A 19700-nucleotide genomic window follows, 5' to 3' on the forward strand; every position below is an offset into this window, starting at 1 on the left:
AATGGAGATAGTGACACAAAGAAGAGAAAGGGTAAGCAGGACCTACTGAATAAGGATAGAGATACAGAGGGGACATGAAGAGGAGGTGAAATAGAGACATAGAAGTAATGCTGAAAAAGTGTGTGGGGGGAGATAAAGACATTGAAAGGGCAAATGGTGAACATGGCGTAAAGATAAGGACAGAGACAAATGAAGATTCTGAAAAAGTGGTGAGATAGGGATATAGGTGAGATGGACACAAAGAAGGGTGATGCTGGAAAATAGGTGGAATGGTAATTCTGACAGACACAGAAGGGAAATGCTGGATCAAGGAGAGATGGGGCTCAGGCGGAATGGAATGAGGAGAAATGCCTTGTTGGCCCGGAACTTCCTCTCCTACATCAGAATTGACGTCAGGGAGCGGAATGCTGGTCAGCGCAACACTTCTGCAGGGAAAGCTTGGGACGGCGGTGGCTTGGGGGCTGTTCCCCGATTGCGGTGGCAGCAAACCGAGTGGCTTGGGGGACGGCACGGAGACAGAAAGAAGGGGGAACAGGGAGACAGAAAGAAAAAGTTGGGGGAGAGAATGAGGTCTGGAGGAGAGGAAACATACAGGAGGCTGAAAGAAAGGAAGAAAGATTGGATGCACAGTCAGAAGAAGAAAGTGCAACCAGAGACTCATGAAATCACCAAATAGCAAAGGTAGGAAAAATGATTTTATTTTCAATTTAGTGATCCTGTATATAGCATTAAGATAAGAAACAATATATGCAGTGTTAGATTTGTTTTATAATGGTTTTGCGGCTCCAAGTTTTTTTTTCTTTTCGAAAACGGGTCCAAGTGGCTCTTTATGTCTTAAAGGTTGCAGACCCCTGCCTTAGCCAAAAAGAAAGATTTATAAACTATAAAGAGTTTTACCTCATGTAAAATTGTCATTTTTTTAATAAGACATTAACTATTTTTTCCTGAGGCCCTCCAAGTACCTACAAATCCAAAATGTGGCCCTGCAAAGGGTTTGCGTTTGAGACCGCTGGTATAGAGGTTTAAAAAAGGGAAATGTGTTAATGAAGTCATTAGGTTCAATCTAGTCATTTATTTCTGCATGAATTTAAACTAAAAATAAAAAGATAAATATAGCTCATCCAGTCATACAAGAAACGGTTCTACAGCACCTCTAATAATGTTTTGATCACTAGGTTCCTTCCTGAGGTCTCACTGAGGATAGGAAATAGATGTGATCCCCAGTTCCAGACCTCTTCCACATAATTTATGGAGAAGTGTTACTGAGCCTTGAAGGAGACCTGTGTGATTGCACTACAGCAAAATTAAAAAAGTAGCAGATAAAGATCAAAGTGAGAGCTAGGGCAAAACAGTTTAGATAAAGATGCAGGTAATAATTAGCAATGTATTAACAATATTTTATTTTTATTTGTTTATAATGTCATTTGAAAACTTTAATTTAATTCTTTATAGTGTGTGTGTGTGTGTGGGGGGGGGGGAACAACACCTACAACGACAGTAAAGTTAGAATAGGGTCATTAAATCCAGTGGCGTACCTAGTATATATGACAGCCAGAGCTGATCATTTTTTAACAACCCCCTCCTCCATATAAAAAAGATATTTTTAGTAACAATCCATGAATCACACAAGGGTGCACCTAGGAAAAGGCAGCATCTTAAACACTGCAGTGAACACTAGAACACCAACACACGCATTGTAAAACTAAACAAGCCAGATCCTGCAAAGTCAATTGATCTTGTACAGTTGATGCCAACAGAAAGCCATGTCCTTTTCATACACACAGAACACAGATACACCCTCGCCCAATATGGAATAATCACAAACTAACAATAGAAAAATGTAGACAAAAGTTAAACTGAACCAAGAAACTAGACTCTGCATACAATGCAACACCACAGAAACAATAATACGCTCCCTAATGTTGTGCAAAATATAAAGATAAAAAGGAATTGGCTAACTCACCTGATCCTTGGGGAGAAAAAGTCTAAAGAGATGGGGCAAATCTGCAGATTGATAAATAAATAATGGACATCGGTATGAGCCCTTCGTACATAAACAAACATAGACCTCTGGCTCAGGCGATATCTCAAGAGGTGACCAGCACCAGACCACAGTCTAATTGAGAATTGCCTCATACATCATGTAGTCCATATGTGTCTAAAAATGTAAACTGCATTATACAACCTCCCAAAACTGGATAGACTTTTTTTCACCAAGGAAAAGGGGTTTAAATGGGTAACACATACATACTGTCCCTAAATACACACCTTGTGAAAGAAACAACAATAAATGTAATAAACATAATAAATACTATAAATCTAATATAATAAAATGATAGGCTGCGCATGCGCACTAAAAAAAACGTGTTCCCTGGTCCGTCGGGAAAATACGAGTGCGCATGCGCGCCTACAACGTCACCACAGCCTGCTCTCCGTCTCCACCTCGCGCTGCTGCAGGCCCCACACTCACAACTCACACATCCGCTGCAGCCTAGCAACTCCGACCACAACCTTCCACCCTCAACCGCCTATGCCGGCTCAGGCTGGCGCGTTGAGGAGTCAGAATGCAGACCCGGAAGAGCGAAGGAAGCCTCACACTGAGCAACTGTATTTACACTGTGCAACGAGCCTCTGCCACGGTCCCGGGTTCCTCTCAGCCTACCCTTCTCGCGGTCTGGCCGGCTACCTTAGTCCTTTGCCGCCGCCGCCACCCCCTTCCCTTCCCTACCCGCGGTTGACAAAACTCTTGCCTCCAGCAGCCGCCGCAGCACTGTAAACACGCTGCTTCGCGGCCTCTACTGCCTTCATTTGCTCTTCCGTTTCTCTGATGACGTCATCAGGGACATGGAAGAGCAAATCGGGGCAGTAGAGGCCGCGAAGCAACGTGTTTACAGTGCTGCAGCGGCTGCTGGAGGCAAGAGGTTTGTCGACCGCGGGAAAGGAAGGGGGGTGGCGGCGGTGGCAAGGGACTAGGGGAGCTGGCCAGACCGCGAGAAGAGAAAATCGCGTGGGCCACGAAGAGACAGGGAGGAACTGGGAAGAAGGAAGAGGGAAAGGGGCCTGCTTTGGGGTAAGGGTGTGCTTGGAGGCACACAGCTTTGCTTGGGGGGGAGACAGAAGGGGGGCCACGGAGAGACAGGGAGGAACTGGAGCGGGAGAGGGAGAGGGGCCTGCTTTGGGGAAGGGCGGTGCTTGGAGGCAGACAGCTTTGCTTGGGGGGGAGACAGAAGGGGGACCACAGAGAGACAGGGAGGAACTGGAGCGGGAGAGGGAAAGGGGCCTGCTTTGGGGGAGGGGTGTGCTTGGAGGCAGACAGCTTTGCTTGGGGGGGAGACAGAAGGGGGGGCCACGGAGACACAGTCAGGGAGGAACTGGAGGGCCAGAGGGAAAGGGGTCTGCTTTGGGGGAGGGGTGTGCTGGGAGGTAGATAGCTTTGCTTGGGGGGGAGAAAAAATGGGGGGCAACGGAGAGACAGTCAGGGAGGAATTGGAGGGGTAGAGGGAAAGGGGTCTGCTTTGGGGGGGGAGGGGTGTGTTGGGAGGCAGACAGCTTTGCTTGGGAGGGGAGACAGAAGGGGGACCACGGAGACACTGTCAGGGAGGAATTGGCAGGGTAGAGGGAAAGGGAGCTGCTTCGGGGGGGAGGGGTGTGCTGGGAGGCAGATCATTTTGCTTAGGGGGGGAAGACAGAAGGGGGGCTACGGAGAGACAGGGAGGAACTGGAGGGGGAGAGGGAAAGGGGGCTGCTTTCTAGCACCCGTTAATGTAACGGGCTTAAAGACTAGTATATATATAAAAGAATATGTGTGGTGTACCAGTGTCTATGTGTAAAGTGCAAATGAAAAAAATAAATACATAAATACTTAATAAATAATTAATAAATAAATAATCATGCAAAATACAAGGTGCTTCATAAAATACAAAGTGTGTAACTAAAATACAACCTAAAGTGCAAATGCAGCCTATAGCACCATGATGAAAAATATCTGGTCAATAAATATCACAAAAATATGTATAAAAATATATATATGAAGTGCAAAGCATATAACAGAAAAGGAACATAAGGTGCAAATGCCTATAGCACCGTAATGAAAAATACCTGGTCAATGAATATCACAAAAATATATATAAAGTGCAGAAAATATAGCAAGAATGAAATATAAAGTGCAAATGCAGTCTATAGCACCAGAAGAACACTTGTACATATAAAGAAGAATATAAATATAAATATAAAGTGCTGATGCAAATCCTACCATTTAGAATGTAAGTGCAATTTGTCACTAACTATAGGTTATAAGCACCATAAACACACACTCACACGCACCGAGCAAAAGATAGTAAATAATAAATACTTGACTAGCAAATGCTAGACATTCACACGTGTACCACACAAATACACAAGTACACTCACTCATACACCACTCGACAGAGCTCCGTTTCGCCACTTCGTCAGGAGCGGAGACGGGTTGAGATAGATATATGTATATAAGGTAAATAAAGAGCCCGACAAAAACTGTTAGGATTGTCGGTGGAAAAAATCCTGCGGTTCCCTATAACAATCACCACTTTACAAATTAATAAATAGAAATAAAACAAATAATGAGCAATAAGAAAATACCTTTTTATTGCACTAATCCATTTTTCAATTAGTTTTCAGAGGCCAAATCTTTCTTCAAGACAGTACAGTATACTGCTGTTATGGTATCCTGTCCTGACCTGAGGAAAGGGGTTTAGTCCCCATAAAATTGTCTTATTTCCATTTCCTATTTACAAACTTTTATCAATACAGTTACAATATTACTCGATTCTACATAAAGTAACCCAAAATTTTTTTTCTACCTTTTGTCGTTTCTGCTTTAATCATCTTCTCTTCGTTCTCTTCTTTCTATTCAGCGTTTGTCCTCGCTCCCATCCAAGCAACATCTGTCTTCTCTCTTTGACCCTTCCACCCAGCCTCTACCCTTTCTCTCTCTCTCTCTACCCCTTCTATCTACTGTCCACCCTCTCTCTGCCCCTGGCATCCACTGTCCACCCTCTCTGCCTTTTCCATCCAGTTACCGCCCTCTCTCTGTCCCATATGGCATCTTCCCTCTTTCTATGTCCCTTCAATAAACTGTATATCAGGGGTGCCCAACGCGTCGATCGCGATCGACTGGTAGCTCAGGAAGGCAACGTGAGTCGATCGCAGAGCCCATCCCGGGCTCTGTGATAGACTCGTGTTGCCGTCCCGATCTACCGGGCCTATCAGCCTTCCTCTCCCCGACGTCAAAGACGCCGATGCCGGCATTAGGCTGTTTTTGTCATTTCGGGGGGGGGGGCGTGGTGGCGTGACAGCGGCAGCAGCAACAGCCTGAAAAAGAAATCATCCTGGCCCGGGTCGGTGTCATACTCCGGAACTTCTACCTCTTCCAGCAGCCCTCTCCCTTCTACCTGCTTTCTGCCACACCCCCTGCTCCGCGGCTCTCTTCGGCAACTCATCAGTAGCGATCGACACAAGCTTCTGACGTCGGGGCCTACCCACTGCGAGTCCTGCTTGTTTCAACTTCCTTTTTCTACAAAGTCGGGACTCGTAGAGGGAAGGCCTCGATGTCGGCAGCTTGTCTTGATCACCGCTGCTGAGTTGCTTAAGAGAGCTGCGGCGCAGGGGGGTGTTGCCAGGTGCAGGTAGAAGGGAGAGGGCCAGATGCAGGACTCGTGGGTGAGGGAGCAGAAGAGAGAGAGAAAGAGAGAGGGGAGGGAAACAAAAGGAAATATTTCATACTGGGCTGGGCCGGAGTGGAGGGAGAGTGGAAAGATTTTGGCTACAGGGTGCATTAACAAAGGAAAAGGGGGGAAAACTGAAAATGGAGATAGTGACACAAAGAAGAGAAAGAGTAAGCAGGACCTACTGAATAAGGATAGAGATACAGAGGGGACATGAAGAGGAGATTAAATAGACATAGAAGTAATGCTGAAAAAGTGTGTGTGTGTGGGGGGGGAGATAAAGACATTGAAAGGGCAAATGGTGAACATGGGGTAAAGATAAGGACAGAGACAAATGAAGATTCTGAAAAAGTGGTGAGATAGGGATATAGGTGAGATGGACACAAAGAAGGGTGATGCTGGAAAATAGGTGGAATGGTAATTCTGACAGACACAAGGAGAGATGGGGCTCAGGCTGGATGGAATGAGGAGAAATGCCTTGTTGGCCCGGAACTTCCTCTCCTACGTCAGAATTGACGCTTCTGCAGGGAAAGCTTGGGACGGCGGTGGCTTGGGGGCTGTTCCCCGATGGCGGTGGCAGCAAACCGAGTGGCTTGGGGGAGGGCACGGAGAAAGAAAGAAAGGGGGCAGACAGGGAGACAGAAAGAAGGGGAAACAGGGAGACAGAAAGAAAAAGTTGGGGGAGAGAATGAGGTCTGGAGGAGAGGAAACATACAGGAGGCTGAAAGAAATGAAGAAAGATTGGATGCACAGTCAGAAGAAGAAAGTGCAACCAGAGACTCATGAAATCACCAAACAGCAAAGGTAGGAAAAATAATTTTATTTTCAATTTAGTGATCAAAATGTGTCGGTTTTGAGAATTTATATCTGCTGTCTATATTTTGTACTTTGGCTCCCTTTTACTAAACCGCAATAGCGTTTTTTAGCGCAGGGAGCCTATGAGCATTGAGAGCAGCACGAGGCATTCAGCGTAACTCCCTGTGCTAAAACCTACTATTGTGGTTTAGTAAAAAGGGAGGGGGTGTATTTGTCTATTTTTGTATTTTGTTACTGAGGTGACATTGCATAGAGTCATCTGCCGTGACCTCTTTGAAAAAACCCGTAATATGAATAATTAATATTTTCTCTGCCTTTCAGTGTGCTTTGTGTTTTTTTTAATTTTATTGTTGGTAGATCATTTTGACTTAGTCATTATAAAAGTAGCTCGCAAGCCCATAAAGTGTGGGCACCCCTGCTGTATATCCTGTGCCCTTTCTCTCCTTTGTACATGATTCATTTCAGCTTCATCCTCTCTCCATTTTTTTTTGTCTCCACCTCCTCCCTTATGTTCTGGCATCTCTCTCTTCTCCTTTCCTTCCTTCCTTCCTTCCCACTTCAGCCCATGGCCTGGCATCTCTATCTCCTTCCATTCTCTCTCCCCATGCCCTGGCATCTCTCGTCTCTCCTATCTCTCCCTCTCCCTCCTTCTCTGGCACCTCCTCTCCTTTCTTTCCCTCTGGTCTGGCATTTTATGTCTCCTTAGTTTCCCTTCCCTTCCCCCATGGCCTGACATCTCTCTCCTCTCCTTCCATCTCTCCCTTCATTTTCTGGTATCTCTTCTCCTTCCTTTCTTTCACCTGGTCTGGCATTTCTCTCCTCCCCCTCCCCCCTATGCCCTGACATATCCCCCCTTTCCATGGTCTGGTAGCTCCTTTCCTTTCCCTCCCTCCCTCCCATGGTCTTGGCATCTCTTTCCTCTCCTCTCACTTGCCTGGTCTTTCTTCTCCTCTCACCCTCCCCAAATGGGTGCAGCAGCAGCACTTAACTTCCCCTCCCCAATGGAGTGCAGCAGCAGCAGCATTTCTCTTCCCCCTCCCCCAATTGGGTGCAGCAGCTTTTCTCTTCCTCCTCCCCCCCAAAAAATGGGTGCAGCATCAGAACATTTCTATCCCCTCCTCCCCCCATTGAGTTCAGCAGCAGCAGCACTTCTCTCCCCTCCCCCCAACTGGTGCAGCAGCAGCATTTCTCTTCCCATCCCTCCCATCTCACACACCCGTCGGAAGAGTCGCTACAGACTAAGGCAAGTTGTAAAGCTTCCCTCCATCGCTGACCTATCTTCCATAGGTCAGCGACGGAGGGAAGCTTACAACTTGCTGCTCATGCTTGCTTCGGGCCTTCCTCGTTGCCGGGTCCTGCCATTGCGGAAACATAAAGTAGGCAGGACCCGGCAGCGAGGAAGGCCCGAAGCAAGTAAAAGCAGCAAGTTGTAAGCTTCCCTCTGTTGCTGACCTGTCTCTCGCCTTAGCCTGTAGCAAACTCATGCTCCTTGGCTCTAAGGTGTGCGTGCCAGCTTCCCTTCTCTTCAAGTCGCTTGCTGGTGTTAAAAAAAAAAAGTCAGGAACACTGAACTTTCAGCGGCGAGTCAGGCTGTGCCGAGTCAGCCCGGAAAATCTCCAAGCCGGTGAGAGGGTTTTTAAAAAAATGTTAAGTAGTGGCAGCAGCAGCAGGATTCACGGTCGAGATGACAGCCAGGCGGTCATCTAAAAGCATATTCATTAGGGCTATCCTGAAAACCCGAATGGCCTGGTGGTCCTCCAGGACAGGGTTGGGAACCACTGGTTTAGATCATATTTATTTGAAAAATCAATATGTATGTGGAGCAGAGGAGTTATTTCCACAAGGCTGCCTGTTATGAGGGGGGGGGGGGGGCACCACAAGGGCCTTCATTATCAGTGATGCTGTTTAACATCTATTTGGCCCCTTTAGAGAAATTGTTACAAGAAATGTGAGGGTTTTTTTCTGTAATGGGGCGAAGGATTAGTTTCCCAATTGAATGCTTACATGGACCAGATTAGTAGATGGATGTGTATGAATGGGCTTGTGCTAAATGTAGCAAAGACAGAATATATGATTGTGGGAAATGTAAGTGAACATCTATGGCCTGATAACTTATGTATGAATGATCATTTTATCACAGTTAAAAAGGAAATTTCTTTGTTGGGGTTCATATTGGATGCAAAACTGACAATAAGTGTGCAAGTGGCGACGGTGGTGCAGATGACATATTCTACACTACGAATGTTATGTCAGTTGAGGGCAGAACTGACTGAATAAGATTTTCGGGAAGTACTCAGTATATGGTGCTTTCAAAGTTGGATTACTGCAATGCCTTATATTTAAGTATTACTGTATTTCCCCATATACAGGCTGCAGGAAATGCCGATTTAGGTTTTAAAACACTTAGATAAGCTGCCTCATGTTACTAGCCATGGCTTATCTAAGAATTTTAAAACCTAAATCGGTCTATACAATGGGGAAGCCTATACATCCCCTCTGCCAGCTACCTCCTGCAATATCACGGAGCAGGGAAGGAGCAATCTTTTCAGCATCCGGGGAAAATGGTGGAAGCAATAATAAAAGACAACATCGATGAACATTTTGAAAGAAACAAACTTCTGATAACCAGCCAACATGGTTTCTGCAAGGGAAGATCGTGCTTAACGAACTTATTGCACTTCTTCGAAGGAATTAACAAACGGATGGACAGAGGAGACCCCATAGACATCATATATCTAGATTTCCAAAAAGCCTTTGACAAGGTACCCCATGTACGCCTACTTCAGAAACTGAAGAACCATGGGGTAGAAGGAGACGTACATAGATGGATCAGAAACTGGTTGGCGGGTAGGAAACAAAGGGTAGGAGTGAAGGGCCACTACTCGGACTGGAGGAGGGTCACGAGTGGTGTTTCGCAGGGCTCGGTGCTCGGACTGCTGCAATTTAATATATTTATAAATGATCTAGAAATAGGGACGAAGTGCGAGATAATAAAATTCACGGACGACACAAAACTATTTAGTGGAGCTCAGACTAAAGAGGACTGCGAAGAATTGCAAAGGGACTTGAACAAACTAGGGGAATGGGCGACGAGATGGCAGATGAAGTTCAACATTGAGAAACGTAAAGTACTACATGTGGGAAGCAGAAACCCGAGGTACAGTTATTGAAGGAGAGTACCCAAGAAAGGGACTTAGGGGTAATGGTGGACATGACAATGAAGCCGACGGCACAGTGCGCAGCGGTCATTAAGAGAGCGAATAGAATGCTAGGTATAATCAAGAAGGGTATTACTACCAGAACGAAAGAAGTTATCCTGCCGTTGTATCGGGCGATGGTGCGTCCGCATCTGGAGTACTGCATCCAATATTGGTCACCGTACCTTAAGAAGGATATGGTGTTACTCGAGAGGGTTCAGAGAGCGACACGTCTGATAAAAGGTATGGAAAACCTTTCATACACTGAGAGATTGGAGAAACTGGGACTCTTTTCCACGGAGAAGAGAAGACTTAGAGGGGATATGATAGAGACTTACAAGATCATGAAGGGCATAGAGAGAGTGGAGAGGGACAGATTCTTCAAACTTTCAAAAAAATAAGAACAAGAGGGCATTCGGAAAAGTTGAAAGGGTACAGATTCAAAATGAATGCTAGGAAGTTCTTCTTTGCCTAACATGTGGTGGACACCTGGAATGCACTTCCAGAGGGCATAATAGGGCAGAGCACGGTACTGGGGTTCAAGAAAGGATTGGACAATTTCCTGCTGGAAAAGGGGATAGAGGGGCAGGGAGAGGGGCTGGCTGCATAGCCTGGGAGGGAAGGGGGCTGGGTTCAGAGCCTTGCAGGGCAAGGAGGGAACGGGGTGGGTGCAGAGCCTGAAAGGGAAAGGGGGACAGGGTCCAGAGCCTGGCAAGGAGTGTGGGGTTGGGTGCAGAGCCTGGTATATTTTATTAAATATATTAGTACACAATTTGGTTCAGAATGGTTTTTTTCTTGGTTTTCCTCCTCTAAACCTAGTGCGTCTTATGGTTAGGTGCATCTTATAATGTAAAAAAATATGGTATTTTAGATTTTCATTATTTGCCTAAAACTTCCAGGCTCTGCACCCTATCCCCCAGCCTTGCCAGGCTCTGTCCCCTGTCCCCACTCCCTGTCCTATAATCTGTCCTCCCTCTGGTGGCCTAGTGGTAGGCCGGGACAGGAGGGATCTGTCCCAGTCGAATAACAACTTTTTACACTCCCCCCCCAGTACCTTTTTAAATTCTGGTAGTCCAGTGGTGTATCAGCAGGAGTGAGCTTTCCGCACTCCTGCCCCTCCCTCGCTGGATGGCTGCCTCATCATATCTTGCGGCCAGCAGCACACAAGGCAGGAGTGAGCTTTTTGCGTTCCAATCTGACCCCATGCCGCTCCCTGAATGGCTGCTGTCAGTTCTCACGATTTGTGAGAACCAACGGCAGCCATTCAGGGAGTGGCGCAGGGCAAGGCTGAAGCACGAAAAGCTCGCTTCTGCCTTGTGCGCCGCTGGTCGCAAGATATGATGAGGCAGCCATCCAGCGAAAGGAGGGGCAGGAACGTGGAAAGCTCACTCTTACCGATACACCGCTGGATTACCAGAATTTAAAAAGGTACCGGGGATGTGTGTAAAAATCGTTATATTTGCTCCATAAGACGCAAAGACATTTCCACCCACTTTTTTGGGGGGGTGGGAAGTGCATCTTATGGAGCAAAAAAATATGGTAAATAAATAAAAATAAATTGGGCCTAATGAAACAATTTGTCAGATCTCTAGATAAGGAGTTGGCAGCCTTCAAGAATCTTCCAGACATCTTCCCTATCTGTCGGGAGCAAAGGTCAAAGCTGGTATCTTCGTCAGATCACAGATAAAGAAGATCCAGAAGTGCAGGGAATTTCCCAAGAAGCTATCAAGGAAGGAGAAAGCAGCTTGGAACAGCCTTGTCACAGTATTTCATGGCTTCCTGGGCAATCACAAGGCCAAAAACTACATGGCATTGGCTGAGAATCTGGTCAAAAAATCATAGTAAAATGGGCTGTAGAATGTCTCTCAAAGTCCATGTCCTTGATGCTCATCTTGAGACATTCAAGGAGAACATTGGAGCATACTCGGAGGTGAGTGCTTCCACCAGGATAAACTGGACTTTGACCACCACTATAAGGACTTTACGTCCATAGGACTTTTTATACATGTTTTTATTTATGTGCTCTTGTATTTATTTTGAATTTATAGAAATAAATGTTTATTTGTCCTAAGGTCCCCACTTGTTCTCTTTTTGTTTTTGTTTTTTTCAGCAGAAGACTGAACCAACACTGCAAGAACCAGCTATCAGCACAAGAACTGCTCTTTCCCCTCCTTTCATATATTTTTTTTTCCAACCAACTTTATGCAGTCTACTTAACAAACAGACTTCTACCAGGCTACACCAGAAGAGGACAAATGGGAAAGATCTCACTAGATTTTAGATTTCTACCCCAGATTTGCTCACAGAAGGGTTCAAGTCTGTCTCAGGACAAAAAGGAAGTCAGCTTTCTCCCTCATAAGATATACACGATTATAACAAATCTCTCTCTCATTATGGAGATTTATTCTCAAATGAATTCCTAACATCTTGAGGTTGTCTGGAATGTATAACAAAATACTACAGTTCTTATTTTATTTCTTTAGCAACTATAAAGCGTATTGTGCAGAATATTTCCAATTAATATTTTAAAAGCAAAAAAAAAAATAATTGTTAAGATATTTAAAAGCACTACAAGACTCATAACTATTCCTACTGTTGACAATTTGTAACAAAAAAAAAATCAGTTAACTTACCAGTGCAAAACTCCTGCAAAAGCAGCTAAAAAAAAAAATTGAAAAGAAGGTTAAAATGAATTAAATCACAAATATAACCCTGAAAAAAAACACTGAGGCTAGTGAACTGATGCCAGTATTCAAAAATATTTTACAACAGTTGTCCATAAAATTGGATAGAGCAGATAAAGATGAAGGAAAATATTTAAGCAATCAAGATGCCATACAAGAGGAGCATGTAATCTAAAAGTAATGGATAACAGTTTATCTTGTAAAGGATTAGATTCTTACCACAATACCTTTCTTTCTAGTAGAAAGGAACATGAGTCTTGACCAATGGGTTATCTTCCTCTCTAATTGCATGTTTTGTAGAAGACATCATCTACCTTTTCAGCTCCACCTTCCTCCTCAGTTTGTCTCAAAGTAGTTGTAAACCACTATAAAAAGAGAAATAAGGAGGGGTATGGGGAACCTTCCTGACAATCCACTTCTGTTCTGCTCAGCAACATTTATGGTTAAACAAACAATGTTAATTAACATACTTTACGGAAATAATGTGGAACAAAACTAGCCACCTGCCTGAGTGAAAGGAGCACTAAAACTTATGAAGCTCTTGTACTCTTAATTTGCCTCTTAGCAATAGAAATGTCTCTTTACTCTTTAGACATCTGACAGGAGAAGATTCCAACTTTCAGAAACACATAAAACAGACAGTATGTAGGTTAGATCAATATCTGACAGGGCGGGCCATCAAGACTCATGTTCCTTTCTACTAGAAAGAAGATTATCGAGGCAAGAAACTAATCTTCCCTTCTAGTGCAAAAGGAACATGAGTCTTGACCAGTGGGATGTACCAAAGCAGTTCCCTAACTCTAGAGCGGGACAGATGAGCATGCAGCAAGCACCAAGGACAACATAGTGTCCATTTGTGATGCCACGTCCAGCTTGTAAAACTTCTGAAAAGTATGGAAGATGGACCTGGTAATTGCTCTACAAATCTCCAGGGACTCTATCCATCAAGAAGCCATGCTTTGGGTGGAGTATGCTCTCAATGAGATTGGTACCTGCTTACCACAGCCAATATATGCAGACGAAATAGCCATGCAGATCAATCTGGAGATAGAAGCTGTAGAAGCTGGTTTTCCACATCAACTAGGATTGGTTAGCACAGATGATCTGAGAGACGAAAGTTGTTCGTCACTTTGAGGTAAAGGATTCTTCTAACCTTCAGCAACGCCAAAACTTTGTCTTTTTTCTTTGAAACTGTAACTTTGTTTAAGGTTTTTTTAAAATTCTCTTTTAGTTACCATTTTATCTATTGCCCTTGGTTAGTATTATCTTATTATCTTGTTTATTTGGTTTTTAGAGAACTTCTACTCTCTTTATTATTCTTTGTCTGTTCTTTATATGTTCTTCTTGCCTTTTTTTCTATAATCTATAATCATTATTTGGTTTACTGTTTGCTCTTTCCTAATATGTCTCCATTTTGATTTTAACAGGCTTTCTTCCTCCCCAGGGGGATCGCCGCCGCCGACTCCGCCCACTTTCCACCACCGGTAGTGTTACCTTTAAATCAGCCTGCTATGCGGCGCACGCCGCAAAGGCGCGCACCAAAGGAGCAGTTCCTGCTCCTTTATGCGCTCCTTCATGCAGCTTCTTCATAACTTTATTTCCAGCATATCTAACACTACCCCCAGTAAAGCTTTACTCAAAATAATATTCCAATTCGCAGCTTTTCTCCTCATTTATAACCACCTAATTTTTATTCCTCTAGTTTATACCACTATCCATCCCGACTCTTCCCCAATCCAACACTCTAGCCCCTCCCAAATGGCCTCTATTCCTACTATATGGGGCCTCCGTTCTCCCATCAAAATCTTTCCACACACCTCGTCTAAAATTCAACAAAGACAGTATATCACTATTCAGACTTTGCCCGCTTCTACCAATTGCTCCACACTGCCTCTTCTTCCCTCTAAACTAAATATAGGTCTTGTAAATGTACAATCAATGAAGAATAAACACCATTTAATTCATGATTTAATTATTCAACACAAACTTAATTTATTATGTATCACTGAGATATGGTTAACTAAGGGGGAAGACGCCTACCTTACCCAAGCCTGTCCTACCAACTTCAAGACTATTTTTCAGCCTCGCCCTAATAAAAAAGGAGGAGGGATAGCCATCATCTATCATACTTCTATCCCTCTTCAGTCGTACTCTCTTAATTCTTATTCTAATACCCCAGTTGAAACCCTTCAGTTCTCTATAAAAACTTCTCCCTCTCTCAATTTCCTACTTATTTACTTTCCTCCACCGATTACTAAAACAACACTCTCCACTCTCACTTCTACAATCTCAGATTTCACTATCTCCAATCTGGATTCCATCATTCTTGGAGATTTCAATATTCATTTTAATTCTCCTACCCATCATAATACTTCAGAGCTCCTAACATTAATCTCGGACCTATCTCTAATTCCCCTCATCTCTATGCCTACCCACTCTGCTGGTAACACCATAGCCATGATATTCTGCTCTAATTCTATTAGTCATCTCTTCCAAAATTTCCAACCCCACCCTCTCCCATGGTCAGACCATATCCTTATTAATTGGCAAGTAGACCTCCCCACGCTTACATGTCATGCTCCACAAAATAAAACTTACAAATCCCAAAACACCAAGGAAATAACCCTCTCTGCTATTGAAAATTCTTTTAACATAAATCTGGAAACATCTCCTCCCTTTCCATTGATGATCAATTCACCCTTTGGGAAACCTCTACTAAATCTCTAATAGATTCCTTAGCCCCTCAACGGGAAAAAATCTTCCACGAATCAGATTCTAAAAATAAAAATAATAAACCTTGGTATAAAGCAATGTTACTTACCGTAACAGTTGTTATCCAGGGACAGCAGGCAGCTATTCTCACTAGTGGGTGATGTCATCAGACAGAGCCCCGGTACGGACGTCTCACAAGCACGTGTTGCTTGTAGAAACTTAAAAGTTTCTAGATGCCCGCACCGCGCATGCGCCGGTGCCTTCCCCGCCCGGAGGTCCGGGCGTGTCTCCTCAGTTCAGGTAGCTAGCCTGAGAAGCCAACCCAGGGGAGGTGGGTGGGACGTGAGAATAGCTGCCTGCTGTCCCTGGATAACAACTGTTACGGTAAGTAACATTGCTTTATCCCAGGACAAGCAGGCAGGTATTCTCACTAGTGGGTGACCTCCAAGCTAACCTCAGTGGGATGGAGGGGGAGTTGGCGACTTAAGAGAATAAATTTTTCAATACTGTTTGGCCAAACTGTCCATCCCGTCTGGAGAGAGTATCCAGACAATAATGTGAGGTGAATGTGTGAACCGAGGACCAGGTGGCAGCCTTACAAATTTCCTCGATTGGTGTTGATCTGAGGAATGCTACTGAGGCTGCCATTGCTCTGACCTTATGGGCTGTGACCTTACAAGGAAGTGATAATCCAGCCTGGGCATAGCAGAAAGAGATACAAGCCGCCATCCAATTAGAGATGGTGCGCTTTGATACGGGTCTTCCCAACTTATTAGGGTCGAAGGAGACAAAAAGTTGAGGAGTGGTTCTGTGTGGCTTGGTGCGATCCAGGTAGAAAGCCAACGCCCGTTTACAGTCTAGAGTGTGAAGGGCCGATTCTCCGTGGTAAGAATGGGGCTTAGGGAAGAATACTGGAAGTACAATGGATTGGTTGAGATGAAATTCTGAGACCACCTTAGGCAGGAATTTCGGGTGAGTGCGGAGGACCACCTTGTCATGATGGAATACTGTGAATGGTGGATCCGCTATCAATGCCTGGAGTTCGCTGACTCTGCGAGCGGACGTAAGGGCTACCAGGAAAAGCACTTTCCAGGTGAGATACTTAAGAGGGGCCCTGTTGAGTGGTTCAAACGGGGGCTTCATGAGGCGGGAAAGGACTACATTGAGGTCCCAAACTACTGGGGGTGGTTTGAGAGGAGGGTTAACATGGAAGAGTCCTTTCATAAATCTGGCGACCACCGGATGGGCCGAGAGGGGTTTCCCTTGTAGGGGCTGGTGGAACGCCGCAATAGCGCTCAGGTGGACTCGTATGGATGTAGACTTGAGCCCGGATTGAGATAGGTGTAGGAGATAGTCCAGCACGGAGGATAAGGAAGCTCGCTGAGGTTCCTTTGATTTAGAAACACACCATGAGGAGAATCTAGTCCATTTCTGGGAGTAGCATTGTCGAGTGGCGGGCTTCCTAGAAGCTTCCAAGACCTCCCTCACTTCTTGAGAGAATTGGTGAGGGGTTACGTTGAGAGGAACCAAGCTGTCAGGTGGAGAGACTGCAGGTTGGGATGAAGCAGTGATCCTTGATGTTGAGTAAGTAGTGAAGGAAACACTGGAAGTGGTACTGGTTCCCTGCTGCTGAGTTGAAGTAGGAGGGAGAACCAAGGTTGTCTGGGCCACCGAGGAGCTATTAGAATCATGGTGGCCTGTTCGAGTTTCAGCTTGACCAGAGTCTTCTGGATCAGCGGAAATGGTGGGAACGCATATAGAAATCGTTTCCCCCAGTTCAGTAGAAAAGCATCTGCCTCGAGGCGATGAGGGGTGTAGATCCTGGAGCAAAACTGAGGCAGTTTGGAGTTGTGGGGAGCCGCAAAGAGGTCTATCTGAGGCGTCCCCCACTGTGTGAAGATTTGGTGAAGGGGGCTGGAATGGAGAGTCCATTCGTGCGGTTGTAGTAGACGACTCAGTTTGTCTGCTAAGACGTTGTTCTCACCCTGAATGTAGACTGCTCTGAGGAAGGCGTTGTGGCGCACCGCCCAGTCCCAGACTCGTAGAGCTTCCTGGCAAAGGAGGGCCGAGCCCGTGCCTCCTTGCTTGTTGATATAATACATGGCGGCCTGATTGTCTGTGCGAATGAGGATCACCATGTCGTGAAGTAGGTGTTGGAAAGCTTGGAGCGCATTGAAGATGGCTCTGAGTTCCAGTAGATTGATTTGGTGTAGTCTTTCCGCACTGGTCCAGAATCCTTGGGTGCGGAGACCATCCAGGTGGGCCCCCCATGCATAATTCGACGAATCGGTTGTGAGAACTTTCTGATGGGGGGGAGAGTGCATCAGCAAACCTCTGGATAGATTCGAAGAGGTCATCCACCAAAGTAGAGACTGCCGAAGAGCAGGTGTGACTAAGATGTGTTTGGATAGTGGATCGGACGTCTGATTCCACTGTGATGCCAGGGTCCACTGGGGGATCCTGAGATGGAGTCTGGCAAAGGGTGTCACATGTACTGTGGAGGCCATATGGCCCAGGAGCACCATCAGTTGTCTCGCCGGTAGGGTTTGGCGAGAAGACACCGACTGGCAGAGATGAAGAAGAGACTCCATGCGTTGCAGAGGCAGGAATGCTCGGAGTCGGGTGGTGTCCAGGACCGCTCCGATGAAGGGGAGGGACTGGGTGAGTTGTAGATGAGACTTGGAAAAGTTGATCTCGAAGCCCAAATTCTGGAGGAAGTAGGTTGTAGCCAAGGTCGCCGAAGTGACCTCTGGGGCTGACGGGGCCTTGATGAGCCAGTCGTCGAGGTATGGGAACACCTGTAGACCCCTGTCCCGGAGTGCCGCGGCCACTACCACCAGGCACTTTGTGAAGACTCTGGGGGACGAAGATAGGCCGAATGGTAGCACTCGATACTGTAGGTGCAGATTTCCCACCCGAAATCTGAGGAACTTTCGGGAGGCCGGGTGAATGGGGATGTGAGTGTAGGCCTCCTTGAGATCCAGGGAGCATAACCAGTCGTTCTGCTCGAGGAGGGGGTATAGAGAAGCCAAAGTCAACATGCGAAACTTCTCTTTGACCAGAAACTTGTTGAGGGCCCGAAGGTCTAAAATGGGTCGCAGGTCGCCCGTTTTCTTCGGGACGAGGAAGTACCGGGAGTAAAACCCTCGGTTCAATTGGTCTGACGGGACCGGCTCGACAGCCCGAAGCTGAAGTAAGGTTTGGACTTCCTGAAGAAGAAGGGCGGTCTGCGTCGAGCTTGAAGGATACTCTCTTGGAGGATGGTCCGGGGGGACCCGATGGAATTGAAGAGAGTATCCTTCTCTTATGATGGTAAGGACCCATAGGTCCGTGGTTATGGCCTCCCATCGATGGTAAAAAAGATGGAGGCGGCCCCCTATGGGAGAGGCTGAGTGCAGAACGGTGTCGGTTATGCTCCCGGGAGGGGAGTCAAAAGGGCTGGGGAGCCTTAGGTGCAGCCGGTGGCTGAGGTTTTTGCTGAGACTTCTGGGGAGGTAGTCTCTTCGCAGGTTGTCTCGCAGCAGGCGTTTGTCTGGGCATGTAACGCCGTTGGTAAATCAGGGGTGGCCTGGAAGGTCGAGACTGTTGAGGTTTGGGTTTGGGCCGCAGGATGGATTGAAAAGATTTTTCATGATCCAACAGCTTCTTGGTAACAGTTTCGATAGACTCATCGAACAGGTCAGCTCCCGCACATGGTACGTTGGCGAGTCTGTCCTGGAGGTTGGGATCCATATCGATTGTACGGAGCCATGCCAGGCGACGCATGGCTACCGCGCTTGCGGCAGCACGTGCCGAGAGTTCGAATGCATCGAAGGAGGATTGCATCAGCTGGAGGCGTAATTGGGAGAGGGAGGCTACCACTTCCTCGAACTCGAATCGAGCTTGGGTGTCTATGAACGGAGTGAACTTGCGGAGCACCGGCAAGAAGAACTCCAGATAGGAAGAGAAAAAGAAATTGTAGTTCAGCACCCGTGACGCCATCATGGAGTTTTGATAGAATTTTCTACCAAATTTGTCCATCGTTCTCCCCTCTCGGCCCGGCAGTACAGAGGCGTAGACCTGGGAGGGATGAGAGCGTTTAAGAGAGGACTCGACCAGTAGGGATTGGTGGGAGAGTTGAGGGCCCTCAAACCCTTTATGGTGCACGATGCGGTATCGAGCATCGAGTTTGCTGGGAATCGCCGGTATGGAGTACGGTGTTTCGAAACACTGCATGAAGGTCTGATCCAGCAATTTATGCAGGGGGAGCCGAAGCGACTCCGTTGGAGGGTTAGGTAAATGCATGGTGTCCAGATACTCTTTGGAGTATCGGGAGCCCGTGTCAAGGGTCACATCCAGATCATCCGCCATTTGTCGGAGGAATGATGAGAAAGACAATTGATCCGCCAGCGTCGGTCTGTGGGACGGGCTGGAGGAGGAGGAGGCCTCCGGGTCCATGGATATCGGGGAGTGGCAAGGAGAATCGGGTACGGGTGTCTCCTCGTACTCCGGTCCCTCCGGAGGGGACACCTCTGATGAGGAGTATCCCATACGTTGCAGTTTTTTCTGCGGTGACACCTCCGAATGGCGTGAAGAGTGCCAGGATGAGT

At 46.3% G+C, this 19700-nt stretch overlaps 1 protein-coding gene across 3 annotated transcripts in view; it reads right to left on the minus strand.

The window, feature by feature from the left end:
- DPY19L1 (dpy-19 like C-mannosyltransferase 1) overlaps positions 1-19700 on the minus strand; it is a 298312-nt gene that overhangs the window by 240007 nt on the left and 38605 nt on the right. For all 3 annotated transcript variants that reach the window (XM_033930604.1, XM_033930603.1, XM_033930602.1), the window contains one exon: positions 12349-12373. In XM_033930604.1, the coding sequence (XP_033786495.1) occupies positions 12349-12373 (25 nt within the window). The remainder of the gene's footprint in view (positions 1-12348; positions 12374-19700) is intronic.

Source organism: Geotrypetes seraphini, chromosome 2 (assembly GCF_902459505.1).
Source record: "Geotrypetes seraphini chromosome 2, aGeoSer1.1, whole genome shotgun sequence".
In the NCBI taxonomy this organism is placed as follows: Eukaryota; Metazoa; Chordata; class Amphibia; order Gymnophiona; family Dermophiidae; genus Geotrypetes; species Geotrypetes seraphini.